At 40.7% G+C, this 27,227-nt stretch overlaps 1 protein-coding gene across 1 annotated transcript in view; it reads right to left on the reverse strand.

The window, feature by feature from the left end:
- CCDC83 (coiled-coil domain containing 83) overlaps window positions 1-27,227 on the reverse strand; it is an 80,083-nt gene that overhangs the window by 28,400 nt on the left and 24,456 nt on the right. The window contains exons 4-7 of the mRNA XM_011938500.1: window positions 22,786-22,948; window positions 19,132-19,299; window positions 10,017-10,108; window positions 6,372-6,440 (exon numbers count right to left, since the gene is read on the reverse strand). Coding sequence (XP_011793890.1) covers window positions 6,372-6,440; window positions 10,017-10,108; window positions 19,132-19,299; window positions 22,786-22,948 — 492 coding nt within the window. The remainder of the gene's footprint in view (window positions 1-6,371; window positions 6,441-10,016; window positions 10,109-19,131; window positions 19,300-22,785; window positions 22,949-27,227) is intronic.

Genomic DNA, 27,227 nt, shown 5'->3' on the forward strand with positions numbered 1-27,227 from the left:
TGGCACGATCTCGGCTCACTGCAACCTCTGCCTCCCGGGTTCAAGCAATTCTCCTGCCCCAGCCTCCTGAGTAGCTGGGATTGCAGGCATGCACCATCATGCCCGGCTAATTTTGTAGTTTTAGTAGAGAGAGGGTTTCTCTATGTTGATCAGGCTGGTCTCTAACTCCCGAACTCAGGTGATCCTCCTGCCTCAGCCTCCCAAAGTGCTGGGATTACAGGCGTGAGCCACTGCGCCTGGCCCACACCCAAGCTAATTTTTGTATTTTTTGTAGAGATGAGGTTTTATCATGTTGGCCAGGCTGGTCTTGAATTCTTGACCTCAGGTGATTTGCCTGCCTCAGCTTCCTAAAGTGCTGGGATTACAGGCAAGAGCCAACAAAATGCCCAGCCTTAAAAATTGTTAATACCTTTTTAAAAATTGTGAATTCATCCTAGTTAGTTTGGGGAGATAGTATGAACTCCTATTCACCATGACTTAATAATGACAATTTAAAGATAATTGTCAATTATCATAGAAAGCATATGAATGTTTAAATTCCTTATTTCCTAGACTCACTATACTCAGTCAAATAGAGAGCAAGAAGAAGGAAAGAGTAGAAGCTGACAGTGACATTTTTATCTTGAGTGTCTGGGCAGATGGTGAAAAAGGAAATGTAAGGGGGAGAGAATATTTGAGGAGAAATTTAATGAGTTCTGCTTTAGGTACATTGAGTTTGAAGTGTCTTTGGGATATCCACGTGAAAATATTTGGCAGGGAAAAAAATGTAGTTTCGGAGATGAGGACACACACCAGTTAGTGCTGAAGATGTATGTTTGTGAATCACATAAGAATAACTCATTAACAAGAACTGCATGTAGCTGAAGTGCGTCCCCTCAAAAGGCAATGAACTTTGTTTCATAGATGGCATTGAAGCACAGGTTGGGTGGCTACTTTGTATCTAAAGAGAATTTCAAGTAGAAGGGTAGATTGGGCTAGATAAGCTTAAGGTACTGCTGTCCTCATAAACCGGAAACAGGCTACTAAGAAATAGAATTCAATGACTCTATTTGACTGCTAGAGTTCAAACTTCTCTGCATGGCACACAATGTGGGCCAGACGTACTTCTCCATTTATTATGATAGATGTGCCATACAATGTAAGATGTCAATAATAGAGGAAACTGGCTGTGGCGTATATGAGAACTCTCTTAGTATCCTTGCAATAATTCTGTAAATTTAAAACTGATTTTAAAAGTTTATTTTTTAAAAAAGCAGTCAAGAGCAAAACCCCTTTCATGCTTCCTGACATCTCTGAACTTACTGGAGAGTTATTCATTGAACAGTTTTATGCAGAAGATGGACAAGACCAGGTTTATGTTTCATTTATTTATTTAATTATTTAGTCATTTATTTTATTTAATTTTTAATTTTTTTTTAAATTTAATTTAATGTTTTGAGATAGAGTCTCACTGTGTTGCCCAGGCTGGAGTGCAATGACACAATCTTGGCTCACTACAACCTCCGCCTCCTGGGCTCAAGCAATCCTCCTGCCTCATCCTCCCAAGTAACTGGGACTACAGGCAGGTTTATATTTTAGAAAGATAACTCTGAGGCAGTGTGAAGGAGAAAGGGGAAGATTCCAGTCTAGGCAGGAAACAAAACCAGGTAAGACACAATTGAAAGATCTGGGTGAGAGATAATGAGGCCTGAAATAGGACGATGGCAGAGAAGGAGAGGTGGTCAAAGTAGAACTGATGGGACTTGGAGGCCTTCTGAATGTGGTGAGTGAAAAGAACATTTCTAAAATAGTTGGCTCTTTGGCGGGGGGTGGTGGCTCACACCTGTAATACCAGCACTTTTGGAGGCCGAGGCTGGTGGATTACTTGAGGTCAGGATTTTGAGACCAGCCTGGCTAATACGGTGAAACGCTGTCTGTACTAAAAATACAAAAAAAAAAAAAAAAGTTAGACGGAGCATGGTGGCATGTGCCTGTAATCCCAGCTTCTCGGGAGGCTGAGGCACGAGAATCACTTGAACCTGGGAGGCAGAGGTTGCAGTGGGTCGAGATCATGCCACTGCATTCCAGCCTGGGCGACAGAGTGAGACTCTGTCTCAAAAGTAAATAAATAAATGAATAAAATAAAAATAAAATAGTTAGTGCTTGAACAACACATGCAGATTTTTTGTTTGTTTTTTTTAGATGGGGTCTCGCTCTGCCACCCAGGCTGGAGTGCGGTGGTGCAATCTCAACTCACTGCAACCTCTGCTGCCTGGGTTCAAGTGATTCTCCTGCCTCAGCCTCCTATATAGCTGGGATTATAGGTGCCCACCACTACGTATGACTAATTTTTGTATTTTTAGTGGAGAGGGGGTTTCACCATGTTGGCCAGGATCCACCTGCCTCAGCCTCCCAAAGTGCTGGGATTACAGGCGCGAGCCATTGTACCTGGCCAACATGCCAATTTTTTTCAACAAAACACAGATAAAAAATGCAGTATTCCTGGGATGCAAAACCTGCCTATACAGAGGTATATACTATAAACCCGCTATAACCCATGCTATATACTATAACTCATGCTATAAACATGGGCTCTGCTGGGCTGACTGCCAGATTTGAGTGTGCTTGGATTTTGGTATAGGTGGCGGGGTGGGGGTGGGGGTCCTGGAACACATCTCCTGAGTATATACAGAGGGTGACTTAACTCACAAGTTTCTGGCTTGGGTGACTGGATAATGGTGGGATCGTTAAGTGGGACAGATAGAGTAGGAGAGGAGGCAGTTCTGGGAAAAAGGGAAGATGCAGTCAGTTTAGGAGTTTGAGATGTCTGCGGTGCATTTAGATGGAGTTGCACAGCTGGTTGTTGAATACGTGGGTTTAGAGCCTGGGATTGAGATCAGTTTCAACTTGGAAGACATGCTTTTTAGGCCTGCAACATAATTATCATCCTCAGACACTTCTTCCCTGGTATACTAGGAAGTATACTGTTTCCTGTTTTTCTCTTCATCAGTTTACTTTCTTGTTTTGCTGACATACATGGTTAAGTAAATTCTTGAGAAAGCATGAGAAGTATTGTGAGCCCTTGCATTTCTGAAAATAGCTTTATTTGTCCTTAATCTAGTTTAGCTGAGTATAGAACTCCAAGTTAAAAATAATTTTTCATCTGAACTTTGCTATTGAAAAAATTGAATGTCAGTTTGGGTCTTATTCCTTTGTAGTTAACTTCACCCCCACCCCCACCTGCTTCTGCCAGAAACTTTTAGGATTTTCTTTTTGTTCTTGGTGTTCTGAAAATTCATGTCCTTTTCAGAACCCTGATATTTTCTTCTATTATTTCATTGATGATTTCCTTCCCTCTATTTGCCCTTTTTCTTTCTTTGAGACAGTCTGTCACCCAAGCAGGAGTGCAATGGTGTGATCATAGCTCACTGCAGCCTTGACCTCCTGGACTCAAGTGATTCTCCCACTTCAGCCCCGCTGAGTAGATGGGACCACAGGCATGCACCACCATGCCTGGCTAATTTTTTTTTATTTTTTGTAGAGCCAGGATCTTGCTATGTTGTCTAGTCTGGTCTTGAATGCCTGGGCTCAAACAGTCCTCCCACCTCAGCTTCCCAAAGTGTTGGGATTACAGGAGTGAGCCACTGCTCTGGTTCTTATTCTTTCTTTCTGAAATTACTATGTATTAGTTGGATATTGTACATCTTACATTAGTACTCTATGTCTCTTATTTTTCTTCTTCCCTTTTTTTTTTTTGTATTGTGGTCTTCCCTGTTTTGAGAGTTGTTCTCTGTTCCCTATTTTATTTTATTTTATTTTATTTTTGAGACAGAGTCTCAATCTGTTGCCCAGGCTGTAGTGCAGTGGCTTAATCACAGGTGACTGCAGCCTCGACCTGCTGAGCTCAAGCAGTCCTCCCACCTCAGCCTCTGGGGTATTTGGGACTACAGATGCTCACCACCATGCCTGGTTAACTTTTCTAGTTTTTGTATAGATGGGGTTTTACTATGTTGCCCAGGCTGGTCTCAAACTCCTGGGCTAAAGCAATCCTCCTGCACTGGCTTCCCAAAGTGCTGGAATTACATGTGTGGGCCACGATGCCTGGTCTATTTCTTGTTTTATATTTTATTTTTGTTCTTAAAACATCTTGTTCTATAAATAAAATACCTTCTCAAATTTAAAAAGTATATATATATATTGAGATGGAGTTTCACCATGTTGCCTAGGCTGGTCTCAAACTCCTGCACTCAAGTGATCTGCCTACATTGGTCTCCCAAAGTGCTGGGATTATAGGTGTGAGCCACTGCACCTGGCCAGATTTTTTTGTTTTGTTTTGTTTTTCCACTCTGTCGCCCAGGCTGGAGTGCATTGACAGGATGTTGGCTCACTGCAACCTCTTCCTCCCGGGCTCAAGCGATTCTCATACTTTAGCCTCCCAAGTAGCCTCCCAAGGTGGCATGCGCCACCTTGCCCTGGTAACTTTTGTAATTTTAGTAGAGATGGGGTTTCGCTATGTTGGCCAGGCTGGTCTTGAACTCCTGGCCTCAAGTGATCTGCCTTCTTTGGCCTCCCAAAGTGCCGGGATTAGAAGTGTGAGCCACTATGTCTGGTCAGATTTTTTTGATTATACTAATAAGAGACCTTTACAGTTCCCTAAATTTTTTCTATTTCTTCCACAGGCTGTTTTTGTTGTTATTGTTTACTTTTTATTGTGTTGTTAATTCACTTGGTCTTTCTCTTCTGTTGTGCTAAATGTACTCAAATGCCTGGTGGTCCTTGGATGTCTATTTATATTAAAGAAATGTCTGGGGAATGGCATGGATTTTCCCCACCACTGTGTAAATAGGTCTGTTTTCATACCAGATTTTTCCTCTGAATGGGAATGTGGACTGGAGACTGTATGTGGTATGGCCGGTGGTGTGAACTGGCAAATCCCAAAGGATGAGAAGGCAGGAGTGGGATATTAGGTTGTGGCTTCCTAAATGCCAACACAGGAAGGATTTTCTGTGGGGCACAGAAACATCTAATGTCTACACTAGAAACCTTTGTCTTTATCTGATAATTTGTTTAGTGTTCTCAGAGGACAGTCGTCAGGTTCTTGGTTCAAAAGTAAACACTTTGGTGGTATGTGAGGGAAATTGTAGAGGGTGATGGTGGATGCTTACTAATACAGATGTTCCCTATTCAGACCATCAGGTAACCCTCTTGTTTTCTGCTCCAGTTCCCATTCCCACCATCTATAGCTCACACAGACTCTGAGCAGAGACTCTCCCAGGTTTCCAAAAACATTGAGTTTTGCACATCCTCTGTAGTTCTCTTGTAACATCTGGCCCAAGTAATAACTTCCCGTTTCATCCAACAACATACTCTCACACATCTGCTTTTTGTCTTTCAGAAGATTTCTGAAATCTCACCTGCCAGTTAACTCCTCTTGTTCTCTTTGTGGATGAGTTCTTTTTGTATTTTTATAATTTTATTTCAGTGGGCCCTCAGGAGAGGTAGGATGCAGCCTACCATCTTGAACTACAATAAACAGTTCACAAAGGTTTTAACCTAGCTGCTTGCTTCACCTATGATCTAAGCTGTTTATTTGATTAATGCCTTCAATGAGTATATCTATATTCATTGACATTCATTCATTCAATAACTAATGAGCACAGATTATTTATCAGGTGTCATGGACATATAGTTGAAAAGCTATAGCCTGCTCTGTGTATTAATGAGACAGATGCATAAATAGACAATTTCAACATATTTTAGCAAGAGTTACAATAAGGCAAGGAAACACTGGGGAAGGGGCACCCAAGATTTCCTGGAGGGATTACAAAATGATTCACAAGGAAATTGATAATCAAAGTCCAAGCCTGAGGATGAGTTGGAGTTTTCTAGACAGATGAGGGTAAGGAGATACGGAAGGAAGAGCAGACAACCAGCATGTACAATCTAGGGAAAACAGTACAGTACTTCATAACAAAGAATTATCTGGTTCAAATATCAGTGGTACAGACCAAAGGAGACCATGTCATCCAAAAGAGGCAATTTAACCCAGCAGAGAATCAGCTTAGAATGGTCCTTTAGACTTGCCCCGTCACCCAGAAGGAAGTAGGCTCATGAGGAAGACCAAATCAAGTTTTAGGACATAAAGAAACTTTGCACATTTGAGTTTACTGTGTGAATTATAAACCCCAACTTTTTTTTGGTTATTATTGAGATTATTTATGTTATTTATTGAGTAACAGCTTGTAGTGAGATGAGGCCTCCACTTGAATTTTATTTTGTCTCAGTTAGTCAAGGTACCATGCTTTTCTCATGACTTCAGTTCATAATTAAAAGTCGTTTCTAGTTTAAAAAAAGTGAGAACGAAGAAATTGTTTTTGATAAATTCCACTTACCTCTTTTTTGAGCCAGTCATTCTCCCAGATCTCTAGATAGCTGCCCTTGTCAATGAGCTTTACAGCATTCTAAAAGAAAGTTTCCGGGTTAAGGAAGAGTTGCTACATGCTGATTCACAATTTTAGCAACAGTGATGTGCAGTTAACCTGCATTTAGATTGTGTCTGCAATTACTTTAGGAACATACTTAAGAACTTTTGGTTTGGTTCTTCATTCTTCACTATCCTATTATATTGCTTTTTCTGATTTACACTGTCTATTATAGGTGATTTGGAGAACTGGACAATGTGTAACTGACCATTCAATTGACCTGCATTGTGACCAAATCTGACTGCTATGGTGAAATCATGTTTCACAATTCAGATGGTTAAACTGCAGTGATCAAACATTCTTTAAGTTTATAGTCACAGACATAATCCAACATATAGCAAAAACATGAACAGATTACTATCTTTTTAATTTGAAAAGATTTTGCATGTCAGTAATAACAACATACATATTTGTAAATCTAACAGCAAGTAGCTTCAGGATAGGCTGTAGCTGGATAGTCTCCTGAAGAAAGGCATTTTAGACAAAGAAGACAAAATAGTCTTACTTTGTCAGTAGGTTCATGAAATATAAATTTATTTTCAATTACACGGATATTGAAAAGAATTTTATAGTGAATAACCAACTATATTTCTCTGCAAGATGCTTTTATATGGATACTATAGTACAAGTTCAATATTTAGTAACTGAAGGGCACAACCAAAAGAAGAAAAATTAAGAAAAATAATCTAGATCATAAACATGGACAGAAATGATTGAAAAGTGTGTTAAGGGTAAATTTATGTTAAAGTCCTTTTTTTTTTTTTGAGATGGAGTCTTGCTCTGTCACCCAGGCTGGAGTATGGTGGTATGATCTTGGCTCACTGCAACCTCTGCTCCTGGGTTCAAGAGATTCTTCTGCCTCAGCCTCCTGAGTAGCTGGGATTACAGGCGCCTGCCACCATGCCTGGCCAAGTTTTGTATTTTTAGTAGAGATGGGGTTTTACCATGTTGGCCAGACTGGTCTTGATCTCCTGGCCTCAAGTGATCCACCCGCCTTGGCCTCACAAAATGCTGGGATTACAGGTGTGAGCCACCATGCCCAGCCCTATTAAAGTCTTTAAGAGTTGAAAGATTTGCCATAAAAGTTTTTCTTTAAGTCATGCTTATTAAATTACAAGTGGACCTATATTTCTTAGGAGCCAGGAATTTTTATACTCCAGCTACAACTAGTAATTCTAGTTTCCTCCAACATAGAATTTCATTTGGACAAAAGCAAGAAGCTGCTCCTAACTGAAGTTAATTGGCTAATGGCCGAATTCACTAACAGTGGATCGGCGATTTCAACCTTAGTTACACATTTGAATCTCCTAGAAGCACTGAAAAATCCAGAAGCCCACACAACATCCCAGGGCAATATATCAGCCTTCTCTATGGGTGAGATACAGGCATCACCTGGGTTAAAAAAAATTTCTCAGGTGACTCTAATGTGCATCTGAGGTTGCACAGCATTGTGATTATAGGATGTTGAACTGTATGATAAAATAGCCAGCTAAAATGAGGAAAATTCATTCAAGCATGTGAGTGTTTGACATTATGTGGAGAAAAGAAAATGTATAGTTGAGTGATTAGGAGCAGTGATCTGAAGGAGCCCTCCTGAAATGAATCTGGATTCTCCCACTTGCTCTGGGCAAGTCATAAAACTTCTCTGTGCTCCAGTCTCCTCATTAGCAAGTCTCTATAGCTTACTGGATTGCTGAGGGAGTTATATGTGAAATGCTTGAAAGAATATTTAGAACAGTCCTCATGATATATGCTTGAAGCTATATGCTTATTTGGCCTATATATCTACTTTGAATCATCTTAACTATGGTCAGATTACTTAATGGTTGATTTCACCATGTGAGTGAGTCAGATTCACTTATAAAGTGACTGAATTGCATGAGCAAACAGATTGCTGATCAGTTTTCCAAAACCTTCTGTATTTGTGTAAATTAATAAAAATAATGCAATAAGAGAGTAAGACTAAAAGAACAACTAAACCAACAGGGATGCAACAAATAACAGCAACTGAAATTCAGTAAGGAACCTTTTTGAAAAAAGACCAGATGTTTATGATTCTGAGAAAAGAATGTCCCAGATGAACAGACAATCTCAGTGGGGACCTCACTGAGGTGAGGATAGTTTGAAAAGAGGTCAAGACTGTTAAAAAAAAAAAAAAAAATACAGGTATTTTGTGTAAAAACAAAGGAATTAGAGAACATATAAGATTGAAAATTATGCCGCAAAAATATATTATGTCCCAAATTTTTAAAGTGCCAGCAATGTAGAGTATACTCTTCTAGGTTTAGATATATAAGAAAGTACTTTTTAGACAAATTATATTTCATTTTATAATTCATTCAAAACTTTTATTTTAATATTTTGTTACAGCCATTATTACAGGTTGAGCATGCAAAATCTGAGAATCTGAAATCTAAAATGCTCCAATGAACATTTCCTTTGAGCATCATGTTGGCACTCAAAAAATTTCAGATTGTGGAGAATTCACTTTTTCAGTTTTGTTTGTTTGTTTGTTTGTTTGTTAGACAAGGTCTCACTTTATTTCCCATGCAGGAGTGCAGTGGTGCAGATACGGCTCACTGCAGCCTTGACCTCCTGGGCTCAAGCAATCCTCCCGCCTCAGTGTCCCAAGTAGCTGGCACTACTGAGCTGGGACTAGCTGAGACAGGGTTTTGCCCTGTTGCCCAAGCTTGGTTCAAACTCCTGAGTTCAAGCAATCCACCCGCCTTGGCCTCCCAAAGTGCTGGGATTGCAGGAGGGTGCCACTGCACCCAGCCCGGACTTCTCTGGGTTTTGGATTTGGGGATTTGAGATGCTCAACTGGTATAATACAAATATTCCAGAATCTGAAAAAATTCAAAATCTGAAACATGTGTCAGATAAGGGATATTCAACCTATATTTCTTATACTTAAAAATAACTGATTAATAATTCACTGATTAGCCAAGAGTGGTGGCACACACCTGTAGTCCCAGCTACTCAGGAGGCTGATGCGAGAGGATTGCTTGAGCCCAAGAGGTGAAGACTGCAGTGAGCTGTGATTGTGTCACTGCACTCCAGCCTGGGCAACAGAGCAAGATCCTGCCTCAAAAAAAAAAAAAAAAAGAAAAGAAAAAAAATTCACTGAGCTCTTGTTTCTTGTGAGAGATTATAGTACTTAAATCATCTCATTTAATCCTCACACTATTTCTTTCAGGTAAATACTAGTATTATTCTCCATCTTATAGGTTAGAAAACAGAAGCCCAGAAAAGCTAAGTAACAAATTCATTATACAACCAGTAAGTGTAGAACTGTGATTTGAACTCAAACTATCTACCTTCAGAATCCACATTCTTAGGTTTGGATATAAAAGAAAGTATTTTTTAGACAAATTATATTTCATTTTATAAATCATTCAAAACTTTTATTTTAATATTGTGTTGTGGCCATTATTACAGGTTGAGCATCCCAAATCTGAGAATCTATCCAAAGTTCTTAACCACTATAATGTACCCAAAGAAAAAATAGTGGGAAAATGTTTGTTTTGTTCTGTTTTTAAGAAAATTGAATTATACCTGTGTGGCCCATTCCTTCTTTTGGTCCAGCTGCAACAAAGTTTCTTTGGTTATTTTCTTTCTAGCATCTTCCAGAGTGATTTTATAGTGTTCTTTAAAAAAAAAAAAAAAACAGAAAAGAAAATTAAAAGCCTTATCAAGCCTGATTCTAGGTAAAACTATGATGTCAGTAAATTTTATTTTCCATCATCCTCAGTTCTCCTTTCTACACATTTTTTTTTTTCTGAATTTTCAGGGTACATTTTTACTGAAGAATCTAGTTCCTCCAGTTGGAAGATAGACTCTAAGAATTTACTAATATGTTAATGTGAATTAGTTTAAGATCTCTTACACAAGAACATTTGTATTTTCAAAGGACTGTCTCTCCAAAGGCAGAATTTCAAACAATTTCGCATTTGTGTGGCAGTCTACCCTTCATACACACAACTTGCTACTCCACAACAGAAATATGAAGACTTTATTATCTATTCGAGTAGCATTCTGTCTGACTCCATCTAACTAGATTTCCACTATTCTTGGCATGTGTTTCCTGGGGCAGGAAAGACAGAACGAGGAGAGGAGAGTAGGGAGGGAGTAAGGGGGCTGAGAAAGTTGATAGACCTGGTCATAAGTTACGCTCAGCTGAGAAAGACAGAAAATGAAGCACAGGATTCTCTGTCCTCTCAAGATTTTTGTATGCTCACAAATGTCATTATTGAGAGAGCAAAGAACCATAAAATTTTAGGCCTTGAAAGATGCTTGGAGATCATGTAATCAATATTCCTTCTTAAGGACTATGAGACACTGTGACAGCAAGGCTGCTTTAAAGAATGGAGAATAAGAAAGCTGGACAGATGAGTCCAATTTGTTCATTTCTTTTTTCAACAAATAACTATCAAGTTCTTTCTGTATGCCAAACAGTATGTAAGACACTGCAAATATTACTGGTTAAGACAGAAAAAAACCCTGTCCTTGTGATATGTACATTCTAATGGGGAAGCCAGATCATAAGTAAGTAAACAGGTAAATAAATAATATTTCAGGTGGTGATGTGTGTGAGGAAGAAAAACTAAAATTGTCAATTTTAGATCGGGTGATCAGAGAAAGCTTTTTTTGAGGAGGTAATCAGGGACTGAGTTAGGTAGTCAGCAATGTGAAAAATGAGGAAACTGTACTACTCCAAACGAGTTAATCTGAGAATAATCAAGGTTAGTTGTGTTTTATTAGTTCCGTGTTATATGTTCCCATTAGTTGTGCTTTATTTATATAACATAGGTGGACAATTATTTGGAATTCAGAAAGTATTTTCCCATACAAATGATGTTGAAAATCATGGCTGCTAGATTTCTGGACAGGTTCAGAGGCTCACTAAACTTATTCTACAGCTAAACAACAGTATTGTACTAACAGTACTGTAGAACCTTATTTCCATTTAGGACAGCAGTCCCCAACCTTTTCTGCATGAGGAACTGTTTTCTTGGAAGACAATTTTTCCCCACATTGGGTGGGAAAGGGGGATGGTTTTGGGATGATTCAAGTGCATTACATATGCACTTTATTTCTATTATTATTATATTGTAATATATAATGAAATAATTATACAACTCACCATAATGTAGAATCAGTGGGAGCCCTGAGCTTGTTTTCTTGTACATAGATGGTCCCATCTGGGGGTGATGGGAGACAGTGACAGATCATTAGACATTAGATTCTCACAAGGAGCATGCAACCTAGATCCCTCACATGTGCAGTTCACAATAGGGTTCACGCTCCTAAAAGAATCTAATGTTGCTGCTGATCTGACAGGAGGCGGAGCTCAGGCAGTTATGCAAGTGATGCAGAGTGGCTGTATATACAGATGAAGCTTCACTTGCTTGTCCACTGTTCACCTCCTGCTGTGTGACCCGGTTTCTGACAGGCCACAGACTAATATTGGTCTGTGGCCTCGGGGGTTGGGGACCCCTGACTTAGGGCATTGTTTCAAAGGGAAAATTTTCTTCACACACCAAGTCAGCCAAAGCAGAACCCTCAGGGATTTTATGCTGTAGGGAAGGACATCTGCAGGTCTGGTCTGTCAATTGACCAGGAGCCCAACTAAGGCAGCTACCACCGGAACTCTGGCCAGAGAGCTGGGCAAGAGTTATTCAGCCCTCAACTAAACTTTGTACTAGCATAGCAGTTTCTCCTATTAGATGAAACTGCTGAGAGCAGAAAGTAAACATTTCTCTTCCATATATTTTCATTACTGTATCCCTGGGACACAATACATGCCAAAAAATACTTTGAAGAAAATCAAACTTGGCAAACTGCAAGTGTTTGGTGGGCAGTGATCTGAGGTTTCAGCACCAGAAAGCAAATATTGGCTCTTCTCCTTCTCTGGCAGCTTTGGTGTGGAAGGGAAGAGGGAGTAGAGAGAGAGAAAGGGAGCATTCTCCTAACTTGTGGGGTGGCCAGAAAAGGTGGTCAGGAGAGGGCAGTTTCTGCCTCTAATAGAGATGGACTAGAGTGAGGCAGTAGTTCATAAGGAAGAATTCATTAGGTTTTTGGAGTTAGTCTAATTTGACATCTAGAGAATAAGAAGTGGAAGGCTTTATTATTCCAACCTACATATTCCCGTTTATACAGCCTGCATTTTTCTTACTTATTTGAACTAATCTCATGAATATTTTAATCCTTCCAAACTCATTTTCTGATGGAATTTCTTTTTTCAATTCACCCCAGCCCATCAGCTTAATGCTGGTTATTTATTTGAACTTCTACCCTACAAAACACAATAATCAATCTAAAAGTTGCAATGGATCAGGAGCATAATGGAGTTTACATTCTTAGCATCTAAAAGAAACCATAAAACCTGGAGCTTGATAACATGAAATATTAATTCTTTGCTATAAATAATTTAAAAACAGATTATCAAATACACTCTGACTAAAGATGTAGCTTTTTCTATTGCCTTATTAATACTGAAAAAGCAATGTTCATATTTGATTCTCTTCCAACTTCCATATAAAATTGTATGGACCATTTTTCTTCTTAAAAACACAGTACTCAGCACAAGGGTGAATGTGAGAATCTCATTGTTACCCTTTGTGATTCAGATGATGCTTCTGGTAACAATCATTTATTGGTGAATGCAGCCAAAGAAAGTAGGGGCATGTAAAGGTCTCCTTGTAAAAGCTCCAGACACTGCAAATGGGAGCTTGGGAGATAAGGACTGTGCAGAAGACTCCTTGCTTCTCAGACATCCCATCTAATGGGGTCCCTTCCCAGAAGCTGACCCCAAACTGTACTGGCTAAAGTTTGCTTTGCACTGTTGCACCTTTCCTGCTGTGTCTGGCTCTGCTTTGGTTTACTCCTCCATGGCCTGTTGAGAGCTTTGTTATCTACTCTTCTTTGACTTCTGGGGTCACATAGCTCCATTGTGGTGACCCTCTCCTGTGGCAGTGGCCTCTTCTCAGCCCCTTTTGGAGCAAACTGAGCAGGAGCTAGCAGAAACACTGGCCAGGTCGTAATCTCTTTAGAGCCGCCCCAACTCACTGAATCAGATTCAGGGGACTATTTGAAGCAGATGGATTTGGGGCCTAACACATCTCAGTTCAAATTCCTGTTCCATTTGTTACTAACATTGTGAGTTTGGTTAAGGCAGTTAACTTCTCTGGGCCTCTGTTTTCTTATCTTTAAACTGGCCTAATTATATCTAACTCAACGGAACTTAAAAGGATTAGACAAGACATGGATAAGCAGATGCTAGAAATGTGAGTACTCTTGGAGATCACCTAGGGACTCTGATTTTATAGGCAAGAAAAGTAACATTCAAAGAAGCAATGTTACTTTTTTGTAAGGAGTCTTGAAACTAATTTTAAAGATTTCGCTGTTAGTGTACAAAGAACTCTTAAGAATCCCTGTCCTGTGCCCCAGTAAAGGACAAAAATAAAAATGCTGTGTGACTGTAGTTATCTAATGACTTGTAATAACCTCTCACCTTCTCTATTCCTGGCCTTAATCTAAGGTTCCTTTTCCTTTTATTGAGAAGTAGTCTTGGCCTGGATGTGTTAGTGACTGTTTTCTATACTGGTATCCCAATATCCCATTCTAGCTAAAGTTCAGGGAAGCAGATCTAAGTGTTTTCTGCTCCCAACCCTGGGTTTCAGGGGAGGCTGCTGAATAAGGCAGGTGACTGAGGAACAGTTTGTGCCGGGGCTGACTGGTGACCCATGAGGTGGCATGGACAAAGGCTGTTGGTCATCTTTGATGAGGTGGATGATGGCACCAGCTGTCTTTAGAACTGGGCTGGAGAATACTGCAAGAACTGTTTTGTGGGAAGTAGAAGAGAAGGGGGACAGGTATGCAGAGCAAAGCAGAGGCGTCAATGAGAGGGACAGTCACAGATCAGGGGAGAGAAATGTCGGGAGGAGCCACGCCTAGAACCACCGCTGATATTATTCTGTCTTCAGTCTTCCCTTTCCTATTTGTGTTACAGCCAACAAGCATTATACTGTTGGGAAGTCAAGCAACTTAATTTTTGTCTCTTTCCTTTAAAACTCATACTGTGAGGCTATTGACTTCTACTCAATAAAATATATGGTAAATCCTATGACTTCTGGTTTCTTTGTGGTAACAAAAGGTCCTCCAACAAGTAATTAATATGTCCAGAATATTGGAACAATTTAAACTTCTTTCAAAGTTATGCCAATCCCCCTTCCTAACTTGGGCCTGCTGCCATTTCCTCTGCCTTGAGCTTCCATGATTCCTCTCTCAGTGTTGAAGGAAAGAGGGGAGTATGGAAAATGGTAAGAAAGCTCTCACTTGACTGATACTGTCTCAAGCTCATGTCCACTTTCGGGACCTAGATGGCATTTAAGGCTGATGCATTGTCTCATGGGAGTGTTTTAGTAGGTTCTTTGGAGGACAAGCTTCCCATTTCAAATGGTATTTCATCTGCATTCCCTTGATCCAGGGCAAGTACTGTCCTTAGAAGTTGGTAACAACTTTTCTGTTGGTCCCTGGTTTTCAATTCTGCACTCCCCTCCCACACAAACAAAATCCCTATTTTTCTGTTGGGGACCTATCACCAGCCCCCAACACCCTAGTCAGCTGTCTCAGGCAAGATTTCACATGACTGTTCCCCAACACTCTCTCATAACAAGTCGACAAGAAACACTCCTCCATTCTTTGCCCTGACAAACTCGGGAGTCCAGGCCCAGCCCAGGGCAGCAGCCATCTCTTCTGTGTTCTGCTGTCAGCGTGGTTAGCTCCTCAGCCATGTATTCCCTAGATTTCTCAGGGATGAGTCATAAACTAGACCTGAATGCTCAAACTACAGGGGACACATACTGAACCATCTGAGAAATCTCTCTGAAGACCTTTCACCCAGATTTGAGATGGAGGATGAATTACCTTTTACTTACTCCTTGGTGGGGGAAAGAGTAGGACTGATAGCACACCAAGAGCTCTTTCCAAAAGTTGTCCCCTAATTTCTAACAACCTTTTCCTCTCTAACTTCTTGTATAGACTGGAATTCGATGGTCAAAGGTGTGAAACTGGTTTTCTTCTTCATCAAATTGCAAATCTATGTGGCGGTATCTCATCTCATTTGGCCACTTCATTGTAAACTGAGACTTTAAAAAGTTTTAATATCCTGTTTCACTTACAGCAACCTCCCAGTGCCCAACAATAGCCTGAGGCTATCTCTGTTCTTTGCATATAAAGCAGCCTAACTAACACAAACCCCATAATCATTGGAGGAGAATTCCAGGAAAATCATGAAAGAAGGAAGCCTATGTAGAAGGTAGGAGAAAAAGATGGGATGATAGTAGTAAGCCTTCAGATAGATTGATAGTAGTAAGCCTTCAGATAGATTGATTTAAGAGTCTTGCTCATATTCATTGTGTCCAGTTAGTGGTTCCCAACATGTTTTAATAGTTCCCCTGGTGGAGTGGCTGCTGCTACCTGGATGGTTAAGAGAAGTCCCTAAAACTAATGGAAAATAATACAAGCCCATAACAACCATTTTCTTATGGCGGCGCCCCATGGCTTGACCAGCAAGTAATTCAATATATAAATGTTTTTACCACCCCAAAGTTGAATACAACCACATGAAAATTTAAAGTCAAAGAAATCATCCTAGTTAATAATTAATTCATTAATTTAAGACAAGGTCTCTGTCGCCCAGACTGGAGTGCAGTGGTGCAATCTTGGCTCACTGCAACCTCTGCCTACTAGGCTCAGGTGATCCTCCCACCTAAGCCTCCCAAGTAGTTGGAACTGCAGGTGTGTGGCACCACACCCAGCTAACTTTTGTATTTTTGGTAGAGATGGAGTTTCACCCTGTTGCCCAGGCTTGTCTCTAACCCCTGAGCTCAGGTGACCCACCCACCGTGGACTCCCCAAAATGCTGTGATTACAGGCGTGAGACACCATGCCTGGCCCAATCATCCAAACTTCTGATCAAGATAATGGGTTAAGTTTATATGAGAAGATCACTTTTCCTACTTTAAAAATGTAAAATAAATACTGGCTAAAATATTTAAAAATTTGGAAACTACCAGAACAATAACTATTAAAAAGTATTCTGCTGGTTAACAAATGAGTAGGCAGATCAGTGAATCAGAATAGAGAGTAGAGAAAAATATTCAGATATATATGAGGAATTAAAGTATAATAAAGTTAGCACTTCAAATCAGTAGGGTAAAAATTGATGATAAATGATGTTGGAACACCTGGAAAACCATTTGGTAAAAAAATGAAGTTGGATTGTGCTCTCACACAAAAACAATGACTTAAATATGAAAAAAAAACCATAAAAATTTTAGAATAAAATATTGGAGAAGTCATTTGTAATCTCATAAACATAAAATCAAAGACTGATAAGTTGGGCACTTTAAAAGCACAACATTTCTTCATTAAAAAAACCCACAAACAAAAAAACTAATGACAAATGGGAAAAATATTTGCAATTTATATCACAGTTAAACAGCTAATTTCTTTAAAATGTAAAGAGTGCCAAAACACAATAGAAAAATGGGTGACAGATGTGAGCAAATGGTTCATGGAAAAGGAAATTCATACGGCTCTTGAAGTTATGAAAAGACACATTCAGTATCACTTTTAATAAAAGAAATGGAAATTAAAACTACAATGAGATACCATTTTCTACCCATAAGACTGACAAAGAACAAAAATTTGGATACCACCCCCTGTTGTTGAAGATGTGGGAAAATAGGTCCTCATGCATACTGGTAGAAGTACCACTTGGTACAACCTTTATGGAGGGCCACATTTATCACAGTAAAATAAACAGTCTGTTTCACACAACCATTTCTTTCAGAGACGCACATAAATGAAATGACATAAATACAAGAATATTTGTCACAGGACAACAAGATATGTGTAAGGATAGTTATTGCAGCATTATTTGTAATAGTAAAAGACTAGAAACAACCTTAATGCTTATGTGTAAGAAACTGGTCAAAAAAATTATGGTTACCAGCCTGGGAAACACAGTGAGATCTCTACAAAAATAAATAAAATTAGCTAGATATGGTGGCACATGCCTGCTCTCCCAGCCACTCAGGAGGTTGAGTTGGGAGGATCGTTTGAGCCTGGGAAGTTGAGGCTGCAGTGAGCTGTGTTCATGCAACTGCACTTCAGCTTGAGTGACACAGTGAGACCCTGTCTCGAAAAAAAAAAGGTACAATAAAACAATGCAACCACTGGAAGAATGAGGCAGTATTAAGATATACTGATTTAGAAGGATGTTCATATTGTTACATGAAAAGCAAGTGAGCCATCATATATATAGCATGCTATTTCTGACATATACATATATATATATGTATATGTATAGAATATTTCCGACTGCTACATAAGAAATTGGTAATAGTGGGAGAGGATTTGAGTGGGGACAGAGGGAGTAGCAGGCTGGCACTCTCATTCTCTTTTCAGAAGAACCTTTTGACAAATTGGAACTCCAAGCCCAGACTGATATGGGGCCAAGTTTACACGACCACTGTGGTGCGGAGGCCCTAAGCTGAGAAACTTACATACAGATTGGTCCACAAGCAGAAAGCCCTGACAGGGGAACATGGGAACTACCCACAGGAACCCCTCCACAATGCAGGGCACTATTTCCAGCTGGGTCCTGGACTGTCATCCACCCACAGCAACTCTTTTGAGCCATATTTCCCCCATTAATTCTGTCCTATGACTCTTCTGTGTCTGGGTCTCTGGTGTTCTTTGAAGCCACTATGCTTGCCTCAGTAACAGACAGCTGGCCCTCATCGTGTCCAGATCCAGTCCTGGTAAGCTTCATTGCTCCTGATGGCATCCTACTCTATAGCCTCTCCACTTCTCATCTCATGTTTGTTCCCCAGTTTTTCCCTGGTTACAACTTAATTGACTTTGACATTTCTCCATGATGATTCTGGCTATCCAGTGTGGCTAAACTGACTTAGCTTGCCCCACGTGAATTCTCTTTCTCATATAACCTGGCCTCAGGACACTTCTATCTTGGTGGAATTGCTCCTGCCCCCAGTGTGGAAACATACAGACCCCATCCATTGAATGAAGCTTCTTTCTTCTTTTTTTGAGACAAAGTCTGCTCTGTCACCCAGGCTGGAGTGCAGTGGCACATTCACGGCTCCCTACAGCCTTGACCCTGGGGCTCAACTGATCCTCCCATCTCAGCCTCTCAAGTAACTGGGGCTATAGGCACGAGCCACCACACCCAACTGATTTTTAAATTTTTTTTGTAGAGATATGGTCTCATTATGTTGCCCAGGCTGGTCTCAAACTTCTGAGCTCAAGCGATTCTCCAGCCTCAGGCTCCCAAAGTGTTGAGATTACAGGCATGAGCCACCGCATCCAGCCAGAAACTTCTTTCTTAAAGTCAGTTGGTCACAGGGCTTCTCCACACCACGCCCCACCCGCCCATTTCTTTATTTCCCCTTCTCAGTTTCACAGGTGGTCCTGGGATCATTTTTTTGCTTCCTCCCTCCACCTTTACCCTTAGGCTCACAGCTGCTTGTGCTGACAGCAGAGTAATGAATGATTCAGGGAGTATGCACTTTTTTCTTCCACCAATGTATGCCCTACTAAATATGTTTTTTATTGAACTTGAACTAGTTTTGTTGCAACTGACCTGACATTTTCTCTGCATTCTCTTTAACTGTGTTGATGTCATTTTGTAAGGAGGTAATGAGTTTAGCATGTCGTTCACTCCCTACATTCTTGTACTCCTCCCAATATTCCTTTTCACTGAGTTTCTCAAGAAATAGTTTCTCAGCATTACTTATTTGCATGCGCATATCTGTTGAAAAAAAGACACTGTGTCATTTCTGTTTTCCTTGTAACCATTATATGTTGCAATCTGGTTTTAAGAAGTTAAGATCTGATATTAAAATACTGTTAACTCATAAATACTATTTGGTATCTAAAATTTAGGGAATTCTAAACTATTCAAACTATTGTTATCTATCTCTCCTGATTCAAAATCTAAGTAAAATTAAACTTCTGATTATAAAGTAGATGTGTGGTTTGAGGGTTGATTGAAATACATAATAGACAACTCATATGCCTAGGAAGCTGCAAGTTTACATCATTCCTGTGATAGCTTAATAAAGGTCCTATTTTGTATAGTGTATCATATGATATGTATTCTTTATTAGTAAATTGTCATTTTTCTGGCCATTATACCCTCTGAGCAAAAGTGATTTCAACTTGTGTCCTTCCCAGGTCCTTGGCAACCATTTTTGTAAGTAAATTGTTTGATGCAGTCATCTAAACTTCATTTGTTTGGATTTCTCTTGTATGAAATAATAGCCTCTGATGGTCATACTAACATGTCTTCTCCCCCACCCTTTGGTAAAACTGGAGTGATGGGTAAGTTCCCAAGTTAAATATACAAATATTGAACTATTTCAAGGATATAAACTTTGTTTGCTAAACAGGATATTCTATTTAATCTTTAGGCCAAATATCATGTTGCTGAATATTTTTGAAAAAGAAGCATTACAAAAGAGTCAAGTACAACGAACTTAATGGCTGTTTGTCTCATCACCATATATCACTTTGTTTAAGAGTTCTTTGAAGGCAAGACTACATTATATTCATCTCTGTAAATCCAGCACTTAGCACAGAGCCTGGCAATTAGTTGGTGCTCAATAAATGTCTGTTGAATGACTGAAGCATTTCAATCAGGCCAGGGTGATATTCTGCAGCTCAGAGGCCCAGAAGGACTCAGGACTCATCTTTTTTCAAAGATGTACATGAGATACTTTTTTTTTTTTTTTTTTGAGATGTAGTTTCACTCTGTTGCCCAGACTGGAGTGCAGTGGCATGATCTTGGCTCACTGCAACCTCCTCCCAGGTTCAAGTGATTCTCCTGCCCAGCCTCCCAAGTAGCTGAGATCACAGGCACCCACCAACACTCCCAGCTAATTTTTGTATTTTTAGTAGAGACAGCGTTTCACTATGTTGACCAGGCTGGTCTTGAACTGCTGACCTCAGGCAATCTGCCCGCCTTGACCTCCCAAAGTGCTGGGATTACAGGCGTGAGCCACCGTGCCTGGCCACAAGATACTATATTTAAAATCTCTTAACAAATGGTGCTTGTTATTTTCATTAAAAAATTATTAATACTACCATAACCTAGATGGGCAGTTGTTCTCTCATTCAAGCAGACTGCTACTGTCTCGTGCCCCATTTGGCCTTTGAGGGGAGGGTTGGTAGATGTCACTGAAGATTGTAAAAGGGAGATGGATGTAGTGGCTGTTTTTCTAATTAGAACCTTTTCCCTTCCCTTCTAGTAACACACACGCCCCAGAGATTTTTGTTTCTTTAAGCTGAGATCTGACAGCATATGAGGCCTTGCATCCAGGTGAGAAGCACTCTGTCTTTCTGTGTTAAGTGATGTGAAAAGACTAACATCTCCTTTATGCTTAGGCTAGTTTGAGTTGGATTTTTTATCCTTGCAACTGAAAGAGTCCTTACTAAAAGTTGGATGAAAAGGGTTGCAGCAGTAGTTTTCAAACCTTACTGTGCATAGGAATCCCCCAGGATCTTGTCAGAATGCAGATTCTGATTCAGTAGGGCTGGGTGGGGCCTGGGATTGGCATTCTAACAAGCTGACAGGTGAAGCACCTGCTGCTGCTCCACACCAAAATGAGTTGCAAGGGACTACCTGGGACATAAAGTGACTACCTTGGAAATGTTTTCCAGACACTTCTGTTCTCTTACTTTCCCTTTCTTCCTCCATGTTTGTGAGCTTCCTTTCTTCCCATACATGTCTAGTCCTCCTCTACTGTGCTTAGCCATGCAATGTGGCCCAGTCTTGTATGACACATCCCCATGCTCAGCCCAAACCATAAATAGGCACATCTCAACTAACTGGGCCCATTCTTTTAGAAGGCAGTTTAATGAGTATACCTGAGCATCCTTTGGGGTCTCACTCCCATCTCAAGGGACTTATTAAAGTATTCCTTCCAAACATAAGCAGAACTCTCTTGGAAAGAAGTCGTGCAAAATATACTATCTACCATGTCATGACATCCCTATTGCCAATGAAGAGACTTGGGTAGGAGGAGGTCTATGGGAACAGTTATGGACTCCCCTAAAAATGAAACTTGCCTGTTGATGTTTGGTCTTGGAAATGATTTCACTCAAAACAACAAATATCTGTTGAGTGGAGAGTCTGCTTTGTGCAAAGTGCTCAGCTAAGTAGGCACTTGGAGAAATCCAGAAATACTTGGATTTCCTAAGGGCTAACAAATGATAGCACTTAGGTCTCTTTCTCGTGTTTTCCAGCTTCCTAGCAGGGATGTTATTTATGGAGGTTTTGGAAAAAGTGGTCCTAGAAATCTTAGCAGCAAGTTTAGAATGAAGGAATAGGAATTTCAAAATGAGTATGTCAGAACTGCATGATTTACCCTCAGTACCATGGTATTTCCTAAGCCTACAACAAGAGTATGCCCTGGGTCTTTCATTGCCTGCACCTAGTGTCATTACTACCCATGTTCTCCAAAGTTCCCCTTTCCCAGCTCTAATCCCTATTTCCCCCTAATGGGGTGCTTGGCTCCCTTAGAGATATTGGGGGAAACACTTTTCATGGTTATATTTGCCTTATCATTCCCAAATCTAAACTGAAGCTGAAGCCAATGAAACCACCAAACAACAGAATTAAAAAAGAAAAAGAATAAAATACTACTAAGAGTAATGATGTTTAACAGGATACTGTCCTGTTGTAAGAGTCAGATGAGGCCAGGCGTGGTGGCTCATGCCTGTAATCCCAGAACTTTGGGAGACTGAGGTGGGACTATCCCTTGAGCCCAGGAGTTCAAGAGCAGCCTGTGCAACATAGCAAGACCTCATCTCTACAAAAAAGGAACAAAATTCCCAGGCATGGTGGTGTGCACCTGGAGTCCCAGCTACTTGGGAGGCTGAGGTGGGAGGACTGCATGAGCCCGGGCAGTTAAGATTGCAGTAAGCTGAGATTGCACCACTGCACTCCAGCCCTGGGTGACTGAAGTATACCCTATCTCAAAAAACAGTCAGATAAATTTCATCAGTTTTTGATCACTACCCTTCTTCCACCTCCTTATTTGACTTCATTACCTCTACCCACTTTATTATTTCCCTCTCCTGCCCATTTACCTACATGTGTTTGTGGTTGTGGTGGTAATGATGCCATTTAAAATACACTCACAGCACTTTGAACATATTGGAAGAATAAAGCATTAATATATTCAAGAAATAACTTGGCATAATTCTATGATAGTTTTCTATGTTCCTAAATCACCTCTCAAGTTTTTTTCCTGGTCTCTTTCAAACTTCCATTTTTCCTTCATTGCTTCTTCAACATCCTCTCTTGTTACAACTGGCAATCCCTCTGCCTTCTCTTCACTCAGTTCCTTTAGTAGATGCCGTATGTGCCAAATCTGTTCTTCTTTTAAGCGGCTATTCTATCATGAAAATCAATAGTAATTCATGTTTGATCAACTATGTACACTGTTTTTCCTGAAAATAGAGTCAAGAAGCTCCCCGCCTTTGGGTGTCACTGGAAGCCAACTAGGAAGCCTGGACTTCTCCTTCCACCAGGCATGATGAGGTGGTATCCCTACTTCCACTGGCAGAGCAATGCCAATAAAAGCTAGGTAAAACAGAAGATTACAAGTAAGATCTAGAGTCTTATGACATTATGCAAAAATGTCCTACTAAGGTGGCTGACATTTTAGAATTATTATTTTTAATACTTTTTTTTTTTTCAGAGATGAGTTCTTGCTATGTTGCTATGCTGCTCTGAAACTCCCTTGGCCTCTCAAAGTGCTGGAATTACAGGTATGAGCCAGCAAGCCTGGCCTATAACAAAAGATTCAAGTTATTGGAGTATTAGAGGGAGAGAAAGAGGGCGGGACTGAAAAAGTACTCAAATAATGGCTGGAAACTTCCCAAATTTCCAAGAGACATAAGCCTATGAATTCAAGAAGCTGAGCATACCCCAAACAAGATAAGCAGAAAGAAATTCATGTTAAGACACATCATAATCAAACTTCTGAAAACTAAATACAAGGGAAAAGTCTTAAAAGCAGTCAGAGAAAAGCCACACCTTACCTATAGGGGAAAAAAAAATTAGCATACAGGGCATACCTAATTAGAATATCCAAAATCTGGGCAGCGTGTAGTGGTTCATACCTGTAATTCCAGTGCTTTGGGAGGCAGAGGTGGAGGAATTACTTGAGGCCAGGAGTTCAAGACAGGCCTGGACAACATAGTGAGACTCTGTCTCTATAAAAAATTTAAAATTTAGGCAGGCATGGTGGTGCCTGTAGTCTCAGCTACAGGCTGAGGGAGGCATTGCTTTAGCCCAGGAGTTTGAGGTTACAGTGAGCTATGATCGCACCACTGCACTCCAGGTTGAGTAACAGAGAAAGACCCAGTTTCAAAAAATAAAAATAAGAAAATTCAAAATCTGAAATGCTCTAAAATCTGAAACTTTTTTTTTCTTTTTTTGAGATGGAGTCTTGCTCTATCACCCAGGCTGGAGTGCAGTGGTGTGATCTTCCTCACTGCAACCTCTGCCTCCCCGGTTCAAGTGATTCTCCTGCCTCAGCCTTCCAAGTAGCTGGGATTATAGGCGCCCACCACCACACCCGGCTAATTTTTTTTTTTTTTTTTGTATTTTTGGTAGAGACGGGATTTCACCATGTTGGCCAGGCTGGTCTCGAACTCCTGACCCCAGGTGATCCATCCGCCTTGGCCTCCCAAAGTGCTGGAATTACAGGCATGAGCCACTATGTCCAGCCTAAATTCTGAAACTTCTTGAGTACTAACATGATGCCACAGATGGAAAATAACACACCTGTTGTCATGTGACAGGTTGCAGTCAAAATGCAGGCACGCCAAACACAGTTTATTCAACATCCCCAAGGGAAAAAGTTAACTTCAGGCTATGTATATAAGGTGTATATGCAACATAAATGAATTTCATGTTTAGACTTGAGTCCCACCCCCAAGACATATCATTCTGTATATGCAAATATTCCAAAATCTAAAAGAATCTGAAACTGGAAACACTTCTGGTCCCAAGCATTTCAGTTAAGGGGTACTCAAACTATGTCAGCACATGTTTCATCAGAAACCATGCTAGCTAGGAGAAAGGTAATAGGAAGTGGCACATTATTTTTTATGTGATGAAAGTAAAGAACTGTCATTCTAGATTGCTAGACCCAGTGAAAATATCTAACAAAACATGTATAGGACTTGCATAGTGAAAGCTAGAAAATGCTGTTTAAAAAAAAAATCAAGATCTGGGCCCAGCACAGTGGCTCCTGCCTATAATCCCTGCACTTTGGGAGGCCAAGGCAGGTGAGTTGCTTGAGCTTAGGAGTTCAAGCCCAGCCTGGGCAACATGGTGAAACCCTGTCTCTACAAAAAATTTAAAAATTAGCCAGGTGTGGTAGTCCACGCCTGTAGTCCCAGCTACTTGGAAGGCTGAGGTGGGAGCCCAGAAGGTTGAGGCTGCAGTGAGCTGTAATTGTGCCACTGCACTCAAGCCTGGGTGACTGAAGGAGATCCTGTCTCAATAAATAAATAAATTAAATAAAAATAAAACAAGATCTAAATAAATGGAGAAACATATCATGTTCATGGATTGGAAGACAGCATAGTAAAGATATCCCAATTTTGATATACAGCTTTAATATAATCTCTATGTGAAGCTTAGTAAGTTTTCTTTGGGTGGGGGGGGCAAACATACACAAGATAATTCTAAAATTTATATGGGAAGACAAAGGAACCAGTATAGCTAAGATGATTTTGAAAAACAAGAATAAAGTAAGAGGAAATAATTTACCTTATTTCAAGATGTATTATATAGCTATAGTAATCAAGACTATATGGTATAGACAGAGGGATAGGCATAGAGATCAACTGAAGAGAACAGAGAACTCAGAAACAGACCCACACAAGGCAGGGCGTGGTGGGTCACGCCTGTAATTCCAACACTTTGGGAGGCTGAGGCGGGCGGATCACTTGAGGTCAGCTTAAGTCTACTAAAATTATAAAATTAGCCTGGCATGGTGGCCAAATAGGAACAGCTCCAGTCTACAGCTCCCAGCATGAGTGACGCAGAAGAGGGGCGTTTTCTGCATTTCCAACTGAGGTACTGGGTTCATCTCACTGGGGCTTGTCAGATAGTGGGTGCAGGACAGACAGTGAGTGCAGCCCACCAAGCATGAGCCGAAGGAGGGCAAGGCATTGCCTCACCCAGGAAGTGCAAGGGGTCAGGGAATTCCCTTTCCTAGCCAAGGGAAGCTGTGAAAGATGGCACCTGGAAAATCGGGTCACTCCCGCCCTCATAATACTGCAGTTTTCCAACGGTCTTAGCAAATGGCACACCAGGAGATTATATGCTGCACCTGACTGGGAGGGTCCCACGCCCACAGAGCCTCACTCCCTACTAGCACAGCAGTCTGAGATTGAACTGCAAAGTGACAGCCAGGCTTGGGGAGGGGCGCTCGCGATTGCTGAGGCTTGAGTAGGTAAACAAAGCAGCCCAGAAGCTCGAACTGGGTGGAGCCCTCTACAGCTCAAGGAGGCCTGCCTGCCTCTGTAGACTCCACCTCTGGGGGCAGGGAATAGCCAAACAAAAGGCAGCAGAAATCTCTGCAGACTTAAATGTCCCTGTCTGACAGATCTGAAGAGAGTAGTGGTTCCCAGCTCAGAGTTTGAGATCTGAGAATGGACAGACTGCCTCCTCAAGTGGATCCCTGAACTCCGAGTAGCCTAACTGGGAGGTACCCCCCAGTAGGGTCAGACTGACACCCCACACGGGAGGGTACCCCTCTGAGATGAAGCTTCCAAGGAACAATCAGGCAGCAACAGTTGCTGTACAGCAGTATTCGCTGTTCTGCAGCCTCTGCTGCTGATACCCAGGCAAACAAGGTCTGGAGCAGACATCCAGCAAATTCCAACAGACCTGCAGCTGAGGGTCCTGACTGTAAGAAGGAAAACTAACAAACAGAAAGGACATCCACACCAAAACCCCATCTGTACGTCACCATCATCAAAGACCAAAGGTAGATGAAACCACAAAGATGGGGAAAAAACAGAGCAGAAAAGCTGGAAATTCTAAAAATCAGAGCACCTCTCCCCCTCCAAAGGAACGCAGTTCTTCACCAGCAACGGAACAAAGCTGCAAGGAAAATGACTTTGATGAGTTGAGAGAAGAAGGCTTCAGACGATCCAAATTCTCTGAGCTAAAGGAGGAAGTTCGAACCCATCGCAAAAAAGCTAAAAACCTTGAAAAAAAAATAAAGAAATGGCTAACTAGAACAAAGAGCGTAAAAAAGACCTTAAATGACCTGATGGAACTGAAAACCATGGCATGAGAACTACGTGATGCATGCACAAGATTCAGTAGCCGATTCGATCAACTGGAAGAAAGGGTATTGGTGATTGAAGATCAAATAAATGAAGCAAGAAGAGAAGTTTAGAGAAAAAAAGAGTAAAAAGAAACAAACAAAGCCTCCAAGAAATATGGGACTATGTGAAAAGACCAAATCTACGTCTGATTGGTATACCTGAAAGTGATGGGGAGAATGGAACCGAGTTGGAAAACACTCTTCAGGATATCATCCAGGAGAACTTCCCCAACCTAGTAAGGCAGGCCAACATTCAAATTCAGGAAATACAGAGAACGCCACAAAGATACTCCTCGAGAAGAGCAACTATAAGACACAT

This window comes from Colobus angolensis, unplaced genomic scaffold (genome assembly GCF_000951035.1).
Source record: "Colobus angolensis palliatus isolate OR3802 unplaced genomic scaffold, Cang.pa_1.0 Scaffold174, whole genome shotgun sequence".
Taxonomy (NCBI): Eukaryota; Metazoa; Chordata; class Mammalia; order Primates; family Cercopithecidae; genus Colobus; species Colobus angolensis.